The 16,512-nt window shown below is 56.9% G+C and overlaps 1 protein-coding gene across 4 annotated transcripts in view; it reads left to right on the top strand.

Annotated features, from left to right (window-relative positions):
* Nucleotides 1-385: 385 nt before the first annotated feature.
* The window catches only part of HELZ2 (helicase with zinc finger 2), a 29,975-nt gene continuing 13,848 nt past the window's right edge, over nt 386-16,512 (top strand). Inside the window, exons 1-8 of one of the 4 annotated variants that reach the window (XM_059862603.1) lie at nt 386-520; nt 9,747-10,892; nt 11,003-11,186; nt 11,568-11,675; nt 12,230-12,753; nt 13,091-13,723; nt 14,850-15,633; nt 16,031-16,106. In XM_059862603.1, the coding sequence (XP_059718586.1) occupies nt 9,892-10,892; nt 11,003-11,186; nt 11,568-11,675; nt 12,230-12,753; nt 13,091-13,723; nt 14,850-15,633; nt 16,031-16,106 (3,310 nt within the window). In that variant the 5' untranslated portion in view covers nt 386-520; nt 9,747-9,891. Of the gene's footprint in view, nt 521-3,476; nt 3,618-3,677; nt 4,453-4,904; nt 5,011-9,746; nt 10,893-11,002; nt 11,187-11,567; nt 11,676-12,229; nt 12,754-13,090; nt 13,724-14,849; nt 15,634-16,030; nt 16,107-16,512 lie in introns of those variants that run through there. The other 3 variants (XM_059862602.1, XM_059862600.1, XM_059862601.1) reach the window with 3 other exon arrangements.

Here is a 16,512-nt window from a genome sequence, read left to right as displayed (position 1 = left end):
ATTGCTGGTTTATTGTGTTTTCTGTGTCCAGGTGTAACAGCTGGGATTGTGAAATGGGGCTAAGGCAGGACAGGAACACACTTTACTAAATACAGATGTACATGTCCTCTGTGTTCCCTCTGGCTGTGGGTGTGCAAAGAGCCTGAAACGTGGCTCCAAAGTCTGGTTGTCCATGGCACGGCTGGGACTGGCTGCACCCAGTGCTGATAACCACTGGTCCCCAACCTGTGGTTAGGAGAGTTTTGACACGTAATCAGGAAGAAAAGTGATCTATTCCTCTCAAGCATTAGATTTTGTTTCGTTTTGGCTGAGACTCAGCTGAGGCCGCAGTTGATGAGGAGGAGTCCTGCCTTATCAGAGGTTTTTCCCTCCCAGCTGGCTGCTGCTAAGATATCACCGTCATATCTCTGTACTTGGGACAGCAGTAGCGTGTCAGACTGAGGGCATATAAAGGGTTGTGATCACCCTGAGCTGCCTTTCGCCTCTCCAGCGTGAGCAGCAGTGCTGAGCCACACCTGAGGTGGGTTTCCAGCCCAAATTCCCCCCTTCCTCTGCTGCAGTGGTGAGTGAATTTCCCTCAGCACAGGGACACCTTTCCCCAGCAATGCCAGGGCTGGAAAGCTGCGGTGCTTTTGCCCAGCCCTGGAGAGCTGTGGGCTGAGCACACCACTCCAGCCATCTCTGCTTTGGCCAAACTCATCCGTGTTATCCAGGGGCTGTGGGGGAGGGAATGGTGGAAAGGGGGCAGCTGGAGAGATGTTGTGGTTCCCTTTTATCGGTATCTGAGAGGTGACAGTGGAGTGTGGGGTGGGATCTGTGTCACCTCTGTGTTGATGTGGTGCAGCAAGGCCAGAGCAAACAGAAGGCAGCAGCTCTTCCATGGCTCTGTGCACCTTTACCTGCCCTGGAGACTACAGATCACGTCACCGGCAAAGCATTCCCAGCGTGGGTGTACTCTGCCCTGCAAAGCGGCTCTTCTTGGGATGTAAACAGCTTCCCAAGCAATAAAAGCTGGGCAGGCAGATTTGGGCTGGTGCAATTCTCCCCTCCCTTTGCAGCAGCTCTCTCGGGACCCCTGGGACATTCGGGGATGCCCTGGTGAAGTGGATCACTCCTGGGCTGGCTGTGCTGCTCCGAGTGTGCCGCGGTGCTTCCCCGCCCGGCCGAGAGCAGCTGGGGGCTGCAGAGTCAGCGACTCGCGGTAGGATGAGGGCTGAGAAGGAAAAGCAAAGAAGGGAAGTTGTCTGCAGCGAGTTGTATGCGGAGATTATCAGTGTCTGGATGAGTGGCCTTGGGCTGGATGCGGCCCTGGGCGATCTGGCGCCATTCCCTGGCCGGATAGAAGTTCCAAGTGAGCGTGGCAGTAGATCCTGGTCTGGCAGCCCTGGTTTCAGCAGGGGTGGTAAAGAATTGCTCGTGGACAGCACAACCCACCTGTGAATCAGCTCTCCCTTCCCACGGCTCTGAGCCCTGGGGCTCTGCAGGGGGGAACCCCCAAGCCCCCCCCAGGGGGCTGAACCCCTCACTGGGGGCTCCCAAGACTGCAGTGGGTGTTGTGCACCCCAAACTGGGACATTGCTGTGGATCCGAGTGGGACAACCTGCTCTGTGGAGTCCCTGGGCAGGGCTAGGGCTCTCAGCATCCATTCTACCAGCCTGGTGCTGCCAGCACTGTCTCACAGACTTCCTGGGGTCCCCTTGGGTGCTCAGGCTGAGATTTGCTCCCATTTTCTCCCGTGGGGAGCCCAGGGCTGCTCTGCTCACAGCCAGGTGTAGAGGACTCGCGCCCAGAGACAAAATTACGTAAGGGCGGCAGATGACTCATGTCCCTGCTTTTCCCTGGATTGAGCGGTGGTGGAGACTCAGCCACTTGCATTTTCTCCTCCAGGTATCCACGGGAGCAGAGTGCAGTGTTTGGGGAAGAGCAGAGGCTCCCACTTCCCGGCAGCATCGCGAGCAGAGGTTTGCCACGGTCCTGCCTGTGGTGCGAGGGAGTGGGGTCTTTGAGAAATCACCAGTTCCTCACTCTCTGCGTCTCTCTGGGCAGGTTAGGGCTGTTACCGGGACAGGAGATGCTCCAGCATCCTCGCCGGAAGGCTCTCCCAGCTCGCAGCAACTTCCTCGGACAAGCGGGGGGTGCAGCACACAAAGGGGAGCGCGTCTGGCGCTGGGGCGGGGAGCAGCAGTGATGGTTTCCTGGGGAAACCGCGCTGTGACTGTCGGCCGTGTCAGCTCAGGAATGGAAACCGAAACTCAGGGCTTTCGGCTCCGTGTTTGTTTGTCTAAAATCGGTAGAACCTGGGTTTCGGCTCTCCCCCGCCCTAATGCTGTGGATGTGGTGACGCTGCTTTGCCTCCCTCCCTGCTCCAGCAGCGGCTTCCTCCCGCTGGCAGCGATGGAGGGACGGCAGAGCCGGCTGCTCCCTGCGCTGCTCCGCCGCTCCTTGTTGAGTGATGAGCAGGGCCGGGAGCTTTATATAACACAGTTAAAGCTGTTTGCTTCTTGAGCTGGAGGGAAAATATCCCACCTGTAAAATCAGTGAAACCTCCAGATATCCCACCTGGAAACCCAGAGTGAAGCCTCAGTGCCAAGGCTGTTCAGCCTGAGTGAGCTGGGCACTGCCCGTCCTGGCTCGGTCACCTCAGGGGAGTAGTGCCAGGTATTTTGTTTGTTTTTCACTGTTGTCTGATGCTGTCACAGACACCTTTGCAATGTTTTAGAGTCAGGGCTGCAGAGAGGGTGATTCCTGCCCTAGGCAAATGGGGATGGACTCCATCACTATGGACCACTCTGATACCAGGGCTGGGCTTTGCTTGGTCACTCCTTCCCAGGCAGGGATGGGATTGGTGCTGCTCAAACCATACCAGTTCCCATGGCAGCTGCAAGGACAAAGCTGGGAAGCCCTTTCCTGGGTGGGAACACTGAGCACAAGAGCTTTGTGGGGTCAGATCCTCCTGTGAGGCTGAGCCACCCACTGCTCCTTGCTGGCAGAGCACAGAGTGCAGCAGAGCCTGGCAGCCATGGCCCTGTGCAGGTGGCTGTCCTGCCACGGGTCCAGCAGTGACCAGGTGTTGTTGCACGGCCCTGGTGGCTTTGCTGCCCAGGAATACTTGGTTCCCACAGCCACCCAGTGCTCTGCTGGGATCCATCCAGTGCCCTCTGCTCCGATGGGGTCTGTTCAACACCCACAGGCCTGGGCTGCCCCACTCCTCTCCTCGGTGGGAAAACCCTTTTCTTGGCTCTCCAGGGTGCTGCTGGGTGGGAGCAAGGTGAGAGCTCCCTCTGAGGCACCCAGTGGCTGCGACTGCACAGAGCAGGAAGGTCAAAAACATCGTTTCTCTTCCTTTCCACTGGTGCTAACAAATGTGCCAGATACCAGTCTCTGCCCCTCCTTCCTTCCTGCTCCCGTGCAGGCGTGCCCCATGGGCTGGTTCTATGTTTCCTCCTCCCATTTGCTTTGAGGAAAAACTTTTCTTTTGTTGCTAAGGCTGGCTTGCATTGAGGTGGCACCACCAAGCACGTGCCCATCTGCGGCTGGAAGGATTGAGCAGTGTCCCCATCAGCAGGAACACTTTGCCTCTGGGGCCTGCGATTTTTTACAGCCACTTGTAGCTGGAGGTGCGTTCGTTTCCTCTGGTTGTTTCCAGGGCTTGCAGCTGGCTTCTGGCATGAAGATAATTCCATGAAGTGGGAATGCTGGGGTTCGACCGCAGTGTTTGGCAGAGCAGCTGCTTTACAGGTCAGGGCTTTCTGAAGCCTCGCATCCAGGCTGGGGAGATGCGGCTGCTGTTGTGGTTTCCTGGGGCTGGCGCTGTTAGAGGAATTTACTGGGATTTTGCTCGGGTGCGTGTGTTTTGGGGTCATATCGGGTTGCAGGGTTTTTGTTTCTGTGTGTTTTATCCCGCAAATTTGCCCCATCACCAAACCGCACAGGGGGAGGGCTTGGATGAAGTGCTAAACTGTTGCGGGATGGGTTTGGTGAGGTGAAAAGGGGCTGAGAAGGGGCTCCACAGCCCTGATGCTGAGTGCTGAGGATCCCCCACTCCTCGGGCGCTGAGCATCAGCTGATGGTGCTTGTGTGGTAACGCGTGCCCACAAAGTGGGGTGCGGGTGTTGCCCCCCGGCTGTCGGGGCTGCCCCACGAAACACGATGCAAATGAGACTCGGCTGCTGCCAGGGCTGTGTTTGGGGTTTGAGGTTTTTTTTTTGGCTCGAGGCTGAGCTCTGCAGCGGGTGCATCGCGCCAGGCGGGGAACCGAACGGAAAACGAAAGTGATGATGAACAGAAAGGAGGGCAGCGCTCTACACCCCACCCCCGCCCCCTGAGCCCCGTTAAAAAGGATGCTGCCGGGGGCGCCGGGCTGAGGACCGGGACTGCTGCTCAATATTCGCTTACAACTCCGCCGCTGCCGGCCCTGGACCGAATCTGAGCGCGGGGAATCCCGATCTACCGGTGAGCAGCGCCCCCGGGAGCGGCCCCTCTGCACCTGGGGGGACAGGACCGGGGGGAGACTCGGCCCCCGATGCGCGGGGATGCGGGGGTGGGACGGGACCGGGGTGTGAGGCTGGTACCCCCAGAAGCGCCCGTCCTGGGGCTTCGCAGCGCGATGTGGGTGGTGCTGTCCCGCCGCTACCGGTACCGGTACCGGCGTCTGCTGCCCTGATGCCAGTGTCCGCTCCCCTGGGTGCCCCGTCCCCCGGCGCCTGACCCCCCCACCCCGCTGCCTGTCCCTCTTGCTCGGTGCCGGCTCCCCCCTCCCGGCGGCGGTCCCAGTGCCGGCTGGGGCTCCCGGCGGTGCCGGTGCCGACCCCCCCGCCTGGTGCCCGCCCGGTGGCCGTGCCGGCTCCTGCTCCCCCCGGTGCCGGCGGGCGGGGCGGGGCGGGGCCGCCGTGATGCAATTTCCGCGAAGTCCGGCCCCGGTTTGAATGCAGGGAGGCCCGAGAAGCGAAACTGCCGCCGGCGGCGAGTCCCCGGGTCCCTGCGGGTCCCCCCACTGCGGCGGCGGCGGCGGTGAGAGCGGCGGGGGGCGCTCCGGGGGTGGGCGAGCTCCAGGGATGGGCGGTCAGCGGAGCGCCCTGGGGGGGCTGCAGGACCGGGGGTGCTCCCAGGAGCCCCGCAGCGAGCCGTGGGGTGCTGCAAGGCGAGCGGGATGCTGCAGGGCGTGCGGGGAGTGCATCCCGCTCAGCCCCCGCTCCGGCTCGCAGCGTCCCTGCCTGGGCTGGGATGCGTTCGGCAGAGGAGGGTCACAGCCAGGGTGCAGTTTTGAGGTGCAAAGCCCTGTTTGGAGGGTGGGGAGAACTCCGGGGGTGCACAGTGCTGCCTTTGGTAAGCGATCCACGACCGCGATATTCTAACCCTGCTCCCGCCTCAGATCTCCGGGAAGGGCATCTGGGAGCTCCCGGTGAACTTCTTACAGTTGGATAAAAGCAAATACAGCATCCGGGGGTCCACGTGTCTCGGGGCACTGCACACACTGGAGGGTCTGTGCCTGCACACACACTCGGGCATTGGTGTCGCGGATGTCACTGCAGCAGCCAGGCTGGTAGTGCCGGCTCTTGGGTGGGATGTGGAGAGAGCTGTCTGGTTGAAAAAGACTGGGAAAGGGGAGCTCTGGAGGCTGTTTTTGCACTGGAGGGCGATTCCAGAGGGGTGCGGTTTCGGTGCAGCCAGGAGGACTGCGGGTGGTGGGGTGGCACTGCCTGGCATCTGCCACCCCACCAGAGGAGGCAGCTCCTCTTCCACCGTTCCCAAACCCTCCCGGCCAGCCCGGCTGCACTGATCGCTGGTGGGGTGCTGGAGATGCTGGGAAGTTCTTGCACTGTTGCTCTGAGTGCTGCATGTAGCTGTAGAAAAACTTCCAAGGGCCAGTGCTTGGCTACGTCCAGTAACTGGGATGTGGGGCTGCAGCACCCCGAGGCACATGGTCCCCTGTCCCCATCCCACTCCCAACATTCTGATCCATGTCACTTGCTCTGATCGAGGGGCACTTGGCTTACTCCAGCGTAGCACGTTGCCCAACATTCTGTCAATAATTAATGAAGCCAGGAGCTCAGGGAGGAGCCACCTTCCTCCTGGTGGGACAGCATGGGTGCAGAGCATCGGGACACAGAGGCACGATGACATTTCTCTACCACAGCCGTGCTTCCCCTCGCCATGTCCAGGGAAATGTGATTATCTCTGGCCACAGCACTGCCCTGCAAGGCGCCTGCCCGGGACGATGCTTGGACACAGCATGGCCTGGCCCTGACCCACAGCGTTTTCCTGTGGAGGAAATGCCATCAGCGAGGCCTTGGTGTGCTCTGTTTGGGTTTGGTTTGTGGCAAAGCTGGGCCAGAGCTGGCCAGAGCATTTGTGGGGCTGCATTGGTGCCTGGGAGAGAGGCAGAACTCGCCCAGATGGGGCTGACGGTACAATAAACCAGCCTCTGTCTGTCATGGTGACTTGTCACCCAGCAGCAGGACGTGAGTGGCTTTAAATGCCAGGCTGAGCTTTTCAGGATCAGTGTAAAAAAGGTTGTTTCTTCTTGAAATATACAAAATTCAGTTTGTAAATCCTGGTCTGTGGCTTGCTGGTAAATACTACTCCCCTTCCGCTCTTACCTTCCATGAAGCATTTGGATTTTGCCCTGTTGACATCAGTTTTATTCCCATTGGGACAGCTGTCTTGGGGCACACCTCCCCGAGCTTCCTCGTGCTTTGTGTCTTCCCTCAAACCGAGCCTGGATTGCAAAAGTTCCCTTAGCATTTTCATTTCTGATTTTTTTTTCTTTTTTTCCCCCCTTTTTTCCTTTCCTAGTATAAGAGTGCTGTAGAGAGAGAAAAGCTTTAATTTGGCGTCAGCACTAGTGCTGTGCAGAGACTTTGAGCGGAGTTTGCATTTCCTCTTCCCTCCCACCTCCAGACCCAGAGCATGTTCTGGCAGTTTGCTCAAAATCAAACGCCTTCTTAAAAAAATAAACAGCAAGGAAATTGACCCCTCTAAAGGTGGACTATTCCCTCTTATCTTTTTCCAGCTGGGATGCCCGACCTAGCCATGAATTCCAGTGGCACCCCGGCTGTCCTGCTCGGGATTTACGGGCAGTTCTTTAGCGTTTAGCCGGGTGGGTCGGAACCGGCGGTGCTGCGGGACCGCGTCTCCCATGAGCTCTGCGGCCGTGGATGTGCCGGGACCGGGAAGTTCGGCTCCCTGTGCCTGGAGCCGAGTGCCAGCGATCAGGTTTCTTCCTCTCCCGCGTGTGTAACTGAGTTTTACTGGAGTTTTCACCAGTTACGGTGTTGCACAGATGTCGCACCAACCCTGAGTGCCTTTCCCGGGAGGGCTTGGCCGGAGGCGGAGACTTCCAGAGGAAGGAAGGTGGAACTGCTAAGGGAGGGATACCAAAGTGTTCCCGAAACTGCCGAAGTCAGTTCCACTGGGAACGTGCTGCCCTGGCCAGCTTCGGAGGAGCTGGAAGGCTCTCGGCGGCTGAGCGTGACCTGTGTCCCGCTTCGGGCGTTCCCGCGGCGCGGATTCGGGAACAGCCCGGCCCCGCCGCCACCGCCGCCCTCCGTGTCCCCCCTGCCCTGTGCCGAGCTCCCGGGGCAAGCTGAACCTGCGGTCGCGAGGGACACTCCCTCTGCCCTGGAGTCCCGCTTAGCCCCAGTCCATCCCTATCTCCCGGGGCAAGCCGAGTGGAAATGCTCTCTTGGAGCAAAGAGCCTCCCCAGGCTCAAACAGGAGGGATTTTGGCCCCCACAAGGTGAAGGGTTTTTTCCTCCTGCAGTCCAGCCCTCGGAGCAGGCCGTGTCTCCCCAGACTTCTGCCTGATTTCCATTGTCTGGGGTTTTTTGGCACTCACAGACTGGAGCAGCTCCAGGGGGTCTGCAGCCCCCACCAGCACTGTTCTGCCTTTGCTGGGAATCAGACGAGCACCCCTTGCTGCCCTTGGGCATGAGACAGATTGTTCCATTCTCCCTCCTCTCTTCATAGGTGCTTATTTTCAAATTTTCCTAAATTTTTTCATTTCATTGCAAAGCATTTTATCTGCATCAATCAGCAACAGCACCAGAACCTCAGCTGTGGCTCCAAGTTTTCTTTTTTTTGTAGTAGAGCCAGAACAAACTAAGAGCTTCTGACCCCTGGACTACAGAAAGTTTTATTCCAATGAATGACCATGACCTTGTTTCAGCTGGAGGACAGGAATACCTTGGCTGTCTGCTGGCCCCAGCCAGCTCGGGGTCACTGCTCTTCTTCCACTGCCAGCCTGCACTGAGTGCTTCAAGTAAAGGTTTGGAAGTGAAGGCGCAGAGCTGAATCTGGGTGATTCAGCTCTGGATGCAGAGCTCGTGGCATGGCACAGTGGTGTGGCACAGTGACCCCAATCAAGCCAGCGCTGGCGTGGGAGTCTGCCACGGAATCCCACAGCTTCCCAAAATGGAAACCTGCAGCTCTGCCCAGTGCCAGGCTTGCTGCCAGGCCTTGAGAGATAAACTGAGCGGGTGTTTATCCACCGAGCACGTGTCTGACCTGATGCACACACAGAAGTAGGATTAGATGGCTCCTTCATGGCTCAGCAGCAGGTGGATGCTGTGACACTGGGATGGGAGGTGAGGAGCTCTCTAAGGGTATGCTGGGAATATGGGTGATGCTCCAAGCACTTCCAGCTTTATGTTTCTTGTCTGGAGTTCCAGCGGGAGCAGCAGCCTCAGCACTCCCTGCCCACTTTGCCCAGCACCCTGTTTATCCCAGAAAAGAGCAAAGGATACTTAATTAAAAATGCAGAAGCAATGCAGGATTTGCCTTCGTGCTCCATCGTCCACTGGACCTCAGCTGTAAATCCTGCTCTTCCCTGGCATTGCCAGAGAGCCAGTCTGTAGTGGCTGCTGGCCAGGAGCCCAAGTTGGGTGCTCAGCATGAGGCAAGTGGCTTTTCTTGGCAGCACACCCTGCCCAGAAATGTGCCCCGGCATGTTCCCTTCACCCTGACCACGTGGCCCAGCCACCAAACCCTGCAGCATCATTCCCAGGGCTGCTCCTGGCCTCTGGTTACCCAGGAAACTGGTGGCAAATGCCGGAGCTGTGGCTGGAAAGGGCAGTGAGCCGTGAGTTGCCTTCCCCGCCGCTAGGGCCGAGCTCTCCCAGCCGGATGTTTACCGAGCTGTCAGCTGGAGAGATGCCGGCCGGCCCCTGTTCCAGCATGCCCATCTCCCGACCTTGGGTGCTGCAACCCAGGAGCAAAGAGGGTGGTTGCTTCATTAATTAATTCTAATTAATCTTTTGTGCAATGGGGCGGATGGGCTGAGGGGCTGGAGCTGGGTTCCTCCCACTCGGCGTGAGGCTGCCTGCCGGCTCAGGGAAGAAAACAGGATAAAGAAAGAGAAAGTTGGCAGGAGGGACCCAAGGTGGGACTGGTGCTGGCAGCAGGAGGAGGAAGTTGGATCATGTGTCCATGGTCTGGGGAGATCAGTGGCTGCTGTGGGGACTGTGCTGGGCCCTCAGGAGCCACTTTGGATGGTAAATGCTGATGGTCTATAGGGACACTGGGGACCAGGCTGAGCCCTGCCAGGACCAGCACCACTCAGCAGCCTGATTCCTGAGCAAAACACTCCCCCAGGACCTGGCTGGTGGGGGAACAGAGCTGGGGGAAGAGGGTGCTGAGGCGGAGGTTACCTGGGTGAGGTTCCTGGCTGTGCCATGCCTCTGTGTGCACCCAGCCAGGGATTGTCTGATGTTTCCTGCTAAGTCACTTGTTCCCTGTTCTTTTGTCAGGCTTCATGAGTTTGCACCGATGACTGGCAGGTATGCAGTGAGCTAGGACAAGGCCACTCACTCCATGGCACCTCCTCCCCACGGCATCATCACCTTCTAAGACCTTCCCACCATTAATTGTGCCCTGCTCAAGCTGCTGCCAAAGATGCCAACAGCCAACGGCCCAAAGGTGCCACTGGGCAGCCTCCAGCAGCAGCTGGAGCTGCTCTTGGTCTGCTCCAAGTGCAGTGTGAAGGAGAATGAGATCACCTACCACCCGCAGGAGGTGGAGCACAAATGCATGTACGAGATCCTGCTGGCGCGCTGCCGCAGCCGCCGGAGCACGGCATGGAGGAAGGTGTCCCGGCGGCCTGGCTTCCCCAACCCGGCGCGCTACGCTGTCTGCAGGTACTACGTGATGGGGCTGGGCTGCAGCAGACACAAGAACCAGTGCACCTTTGCCTGGAGCGCGGAGGAGGCCATGGTCTGGAACTTTGAGAGGGAACACCAGCTGGAGCGGCGCTGGCTGAAGGCGGCGGTGCTGCAAGCACAGCTGGGAGGCCGCCCTGCTGCCACCCCCCACCTCACTGCCAGCGCTGCCAGTGAGATCACCAGTGAGTTTGGGGGGCACTTCCAGGAGATCTGCAAGCAGTGCTTTTTTGGCTGCCCCCAGCGCATCACAGTGGGTGGCTGCGGGTGGCTCTGCGAGTCCCACCACACCTGGGACCCGCTCCTGGTGCACGCGGTGCTGGACAGCCAGAGAAAGCAGCAGTACACGGCCATCCGGCCCTGCCCCGAGTTCATCGAGACGCTCTCCTACTGCCGGTTTGTGTCCCGGGGCAAGCCCTGCAGGCACGGCCCGCAGCGCTGCCAGTACGCCCACAGTGACGTGGAGATGGCCGTGTGGGAGGCCGAGAGGGAGCGCGGATTGCTGCGCTCCGACCTGCTGCCGTCCCTGGGCACCGGCAGCACCACCAGCAAGCTGGCAGCGCCTGAGCCCGTGTACTTCTACTGCCGCGTCTGCCTGGTGACCTGCAGCTCGCAGGAGAGCTTTGAGAACCACTGCTCCTCCATCGAGCACGTGCAGATGCTCTCGGCCGATAGCTCCATGCAGTGGGTCCACCGCGCACCACCGCTCAGGCTGACCAAGTTCTCACTGTGCAGCAGGTAAGGCGTCCAACAGGGAAGAGGGCAGGGGCAGCAGGGAGCTGCCGGCTCCCTGAGGATCCCCATGCCACCAGGCACGGGTGGCACCTGGAACGCCTCTCTCCTGACAGAGCGGAGGTGTGTGAAATGGGGAACAGCTGCACCAAGGCTCATTCCAAAGAGGAGCTGCAGGAGTGGATCCAGAGGGTGAAGGTTTCTGTGAAGAAAAAGAAGCAAGCCCTGAAGGATGGGCTCTTGTCCTACCAGGACCGGCTCCTTGCTGAGTATCAGATGTGCTCCAACGAGGTGTTAATTGTGAGTGGGGGCACAGGGTGGGAGTGCTTTGATCCAGCACATCGCAGGAATCCTCTGGTGTGAGAGCTTGGGAATGGAGCCCACTGCTCACCTTCCTAATGGGGATGCAGAAAGGGATTTGGGATCCTCCTTCCTTCATCTCTTTGGAGTCAGCAACCTGAGAACCTGCTCAGAGTACCTGAGCCATGCCGTGGGTCCTCTTGCTTCCCAAGGCTGCTGCGTGGAGCAGCAGTGGGTGAGGATGGAATATGAGGATGTACTCTTGATCCCTCTTGGGAGGCGGTAGCGTAAAGGCAAGGATGAAGATGGCACTGTGGAGGGCTTTGAGGTGTGTCCCTGGGATGCTGCCTTCAGTCCCTCTCCTCTCATGACTCCCCACAGATGGCTGAGCACGTCGAAGGTGTCAAAGTTGTGTGTGAGCAGCCTCTACATGTGCAGCTGGAGGACAGGAAGAAGAAATACCAGTGGCAGTTCAAGGTCCACTCTAAGGTTAGCTCAGTCCTTTGCAGGGTTTTGTTTGCTTGGGAGGTTTTTTAGTTATTATTTCTGCAAGGGGCAGAAGGATGGGGATTTGGGATGTTTAAATGAGAACATGTGCTGGGTACACAGGAGCTGCTCAGGTAGTGCCTTCACTGGGGCTGTATGGAGGGGATGCAGCTACAGTGTCTCCTGTCTTGTGCAGTGGTCCAGGGGCAGGTCTGGCTGCTCTCAACACCTCCCCTGTATCATCACAAATAACAGCATTCAGGTGCTTTCCTGACCAGGATTTTGTGGATGTCGGGGGCAAAAACCTGTCTTCTCCAAAGCAGATTTCCCATTTACTGCACACTGCACACTGGTTGACATTAAACTGAAACCTGAGGCTCTCTGAGACCTTAGAGTAATTGCTGTGTGATTGCATGAGGAATAAACTGTGGTGAGACTGACAGAGTTTGGTTCCTCTAGCAGCTTTTTCTAGGAAATGCTGCTGGAGCACCTCACCAGCTGCTGGGCTCTTCCCATGGGCTGTCCTCACTGTGTCCCTGTCTTCTCCTCAATGGCAGATGCACCTGCAGCACGTGGCCCTGCTGAAGCGGGACCCTGGAGTCAACTTCTACTTCTCGGGGAATGGGCTTTCCAGGGGCCTGCAGTACATCTGTGGGGACCACGTGGCCACCGTGTCCTCCTCGCCCCGCGTCGCGCTGGTGGAGGTCAGCATGGAGTGCTGCATCCTGGGCATCTTTGAGCAGTGGGTGGTCTTCGACTTCGGCCAGCGCCCTGTCCTCATGCAGAAGCTCAAGGTGAAGGTGGGCCGGCGGGAGACCCCCCAGCACATCCCCAGCGCCAGGGAGAGCGGCCGCCCCGTCAACTTTGTGCGCTGGGATCGCGGTAACCGCATCATCGTTCCCAGCATGCCAAGGACTGGAGAAGATGTGGTGCTGCTGGCAAAGTACAAACCTCCTGCTCTGGCACTGGATTACCAAAGTGAAAGTAGTGCAGTCGTTCCTACCACCCGGCTCAACTATCGGGAGAAGATGCACAGCTTCCTCTTTCGTGAGGAAGAAGCTGAGCAGGCTCTGGTTGCCAAGTAAGTGCCAGGTGTGAACCCTTTTGGAGTTCCCCTTTGCTGGGGACCACAAGCCTGTTGCTAACCCTTGGGGCCATGCTGCTCCTGGGGTCTTCTGTTCATTCTGGGTTGGGTTTTGCGGTGCCTTCCCAGAAAACTGGAAACCTGCCAAGAAGGATGATTTGCTGGGTCTCATCCTGTGGCCATGGATTAGCTAGAGCATGGTTTCTGTCTATATGTGCTTGGGGGGCTGGCAGACCCTCTCTGGGTGTAGGTGGCAATCCCCTCTCCATGGAGGAGGGCCCAACAACTGACAGATCCTTTCTCTGCTCTTCATTTGGGTGTTTCCTCCTTTCAGACTCAACCTGCGTGTGCTCATCTCGCTGACCCCCATGCTGCAGAGCCTCTCCATGGGGGCGAAGTTTGCTCTCTCTGGGGAGCTGTTTGCTGAAGTGCCTACCCCTTACAACCTCTCACCAGACACGGATGAGGGGTACCTGCTGAGCAGGTCTGTGCCCACCGCCTTCCTGGCGCTTGACCCACCTGTGAACAATCGGGTTTATGAAGTTTTTGTGGAACATAAAGCCACCACAGAGAAGACCATCTGGCTACAGATACCAAGCAGATGCTGCTCAGAGCTGAACTTCAAGGCAGACACCTCCCACAAGGTGGAGATCCAGTTCCAAATAGACCAGCTGCTGTTCCGGCAGTGGCACCAGGCTGTCGACCGCCTGTTGGATGAGAAGCTGGTCCTGCCAGATGTTGCCAGTTGCTCCATCCCCTACTCTCTTGGGTCCCCACAGAGAGGGAACAGCAAGCAGAAACAAGCCATCTCCTTCATCACAGGCCAGCCGACCACCAGCCGGCAGGTCCCACCTCTGCTCATCTATGGGCCTTTCGGCACAGGAAAGACATTCACCTTGGCCATGGCCACCTTGGAGATCCTCAGGCAGCCCAACACACGCGTGCTGATCTGCACTCACACAAACAGGTTAGCAGGGAAGAGGCAATGAGAGCTGCGGGCAAGCTGGTGCATTGCTCACTGGGGGTGTGAAGGGGAGCCAGGGTGTATGAGCCAGAGCCGAGCTGCCCTTTTCTTAGTGTGTACTTCAATTGCTTGCTTTATTAAATTAGTTTTTGTTGAATTTATCTTAAACTGCTCTACTTCCTGATAGGAAGAAGCCTGGCATGGGTGGAAGTCTTTGTGGAAGAGCCAATGCAGACTTATAGAATCCCTGAATGGTTTGGGTTGGAAAGGATATTACAGCTTGTCTTGTTCCAAACCCTTCCCCTAGACCAGGTTGCTCCAAACCCTGTCCATCCTGGCCTTGAGCACTTCACATATTCCTGCCTCATCATAAAATGGGAATGTGGCCGGAGAGAGTTTTCTCCAGCCTTTTCTGTGTACTGCAAGAAGTAGAAAGCTGTTTCCTGACCATGCTAGGATAATGTTGCGCTCTGGTTGCCCTTGAAGGCTGTTTGGCTCTGTGTACATGCCAATCTATTGACTTTTCCAGGGAGAGTTTGGGGAAGAGAAAATGCAGATCTGGTCTGAATGCCATTGGATCTGCCTTCAGAGAAACCAGGCCAAGACTGTTAAAATTGGAGCAGTTACACTGAAAAGAGTGTCCACATCTGATCCTGCACACTGTTACTGCCTCACTTTTTAATGCATAATAGATGGTGACTGCTAATCTTAGCCTGTTCCAGGCTGTTTGCTCGCACAGAAGCTTCTCCTGTAGGTCTTGTCTCACCAGGGGATGGGGGTGCTTTGCTGTCAGAGGAGAGCTCCTTGTCACTTGGCCCTGCACAGTATCAGGGCCACAGGTTTTGTGGAGCACATCACATTTTTCCATAAGAGTGTCAAGAGATGTCGTAGTCTCAAATACCAATTCCTATTTTAAATCATGCTGTTGAAAGAGGCTGGGAATTGGTGGCTGCGTAGGCACCGGTTCCTTTGTGCAGTTGTGAATGTCTGCTGTGACAAGTGTGGTGTCACCAGAGCCAGGAGAGAAACTGGATGAGTGTTGCAGAATGATGAGAGAGAACTTTGTGTCGCAGAATTTAAGAACAGCACCAACGATTCCTTGATGCTTTTCCCTTTTGCTCCCCTCCAGCGCTGCTGACATTTACATCCGGGAGTATTTTCACAGCTATGTGACCACGGGCCATCCCTGGGCTGTTCCCCTGCGGATCATGTACACCGACCGGCCCATCAGCACGATGGACCCCATCACCCAGATGTACTGCTGCCTCTCGCCAGACCAGCGCTCCTTCCGCCGCCCCACGCAGGCTGAGATCGACAAGCACCGCATCATCATCACCACCTCCATGCTCTCCAAGGACCTGAAGGTGCCCCCTGGCTACTTCACCCACATCATGATCGACGAGGCGGCGCAGATGCTGGAGTGCGAAGCTTTGGTTCCGCTCTCCTACGCCACTTTTGAGACCCGCATTGTCCTGGCTGGGGACCACATGCAGATAACCCCAAAGCTGTTCTGTGTTGGGGGTGGGCAATCTGCTGATCACACCCTCTTGAACCGCCTCTTTCAGTTCTACCAGAAGGAGAGGCATGAGGTGGCCACGAAGAGCAGGATCATCTTCAATGAGAATTACCGTTCCACTGCCGGCATCATTGAGTTCATCTCCAAGCACTTCTACATCGGCAATGGCAATGCTATCCAAGCCAGTGGGAACATCCCACCCCACCCCGAAATTTATCCCCTCGTGTTCTGCCATGTGTCTGGTGTGGCTGAAAGGGATATCTCCATGATTTCTTGGCAAAACATCTCTGAGATAATACAAGTGGTTGAGAAAGTGAAGGAGATCTCTCAGAGGTGGCCAGATGAATGGGGTGTCCGGGATCTGAAGAAGATCTGTGTGGTCTCCCATGGGACACAGGTACCTAGAGGAGATTCCACCTGAGGGGCCTATGCCTGCACTGCTGACTAAGCACTCCCTAAGAAAGAACCTTTTAATCTATATTTTTGTATTTGTGCTTGTAAAAATAGGAAATCTGGGGTCTCATGTGCCTTCAGTGTTTTTTGAGCACTCTCCATTTAGGTAGTGTGTCCTGGGTGGTTGGAGCAGAGATGGTGGCATGGCTTAGTTAAACACTTCGATCAGCATCATCTAGGCAGGTTAATTACAGGGCAGGGGGAGCTCTGGCTGAAGTCAGCCCACATGTGTGGCTGCTTTCAAGTAGTCTGGGGAACCTGCAGCTGGGCAGGATGACAGACTGTGGTGTTTGGTGGGTGGCGTTTCTGAGCTGAGATCAGTTGTGCCTCTTTCTTACCAGGTTTCTGCAACAAGACAAGAGCTGAGAAAAAAGCAGCTACAAGATGTGGTGGTGGAAAACTATGAAAATTTGCCAGGTTTGTGTCTTGTGCAACAGTCCCTCATGCCTGGCTGCATTTTGGGGTCTTCTGTGTGAGAGTCATACACAGCTTTTGCAGTCATGCTGGTGGACATGAGGGTCCATAGAAACTACAGTCACAAGGTAACTGGCAGTGGGAAGAGACACTGGGGCATTAGCAGAGGAGTTTCCAACATCTTTACATTTTCCTCCTTGTTAACATGCAAAATATTGGCTATTGTTGTGGAAAAATACCTCTTTGGAAGGTGCTGCTAGGCAGAGCTACCCTGCCCTCTCAGTGTCTCCGCCACCACCACAGTCTCAATTAGGAGGGAGTGCCTGGAAGTCCTTTGGCTGATTTTCATACCCTTCTGGTTGGTAGAGCTTTGATTTTTTTCTTTTCCTGAATAAGATTTCACACTGAA

The sequence above is a fragment of the Haemorhous mexicanus genome, chromosome 18 (genome assembly GCF_027477595.1).
Source record: "Haemorhous mexicanus isolate bHaeMex1 chromosome 18, bHaeMex1.pri, whole genome shotgun sequence".
In the NCBI taxonomy this organism is placed as follows: domain Eukaryota; kingdom Metazoa; phylum Chordata; class Aves; order Passeriformes; family Fringillidae; genus Haemorhous; species Haemorhous mexicanus.
The sequence above is the reverse complement of the archived record's forward strand: the minus strand, read 5'-3'. Positions and strand labels throughout refer to the sequence as shown.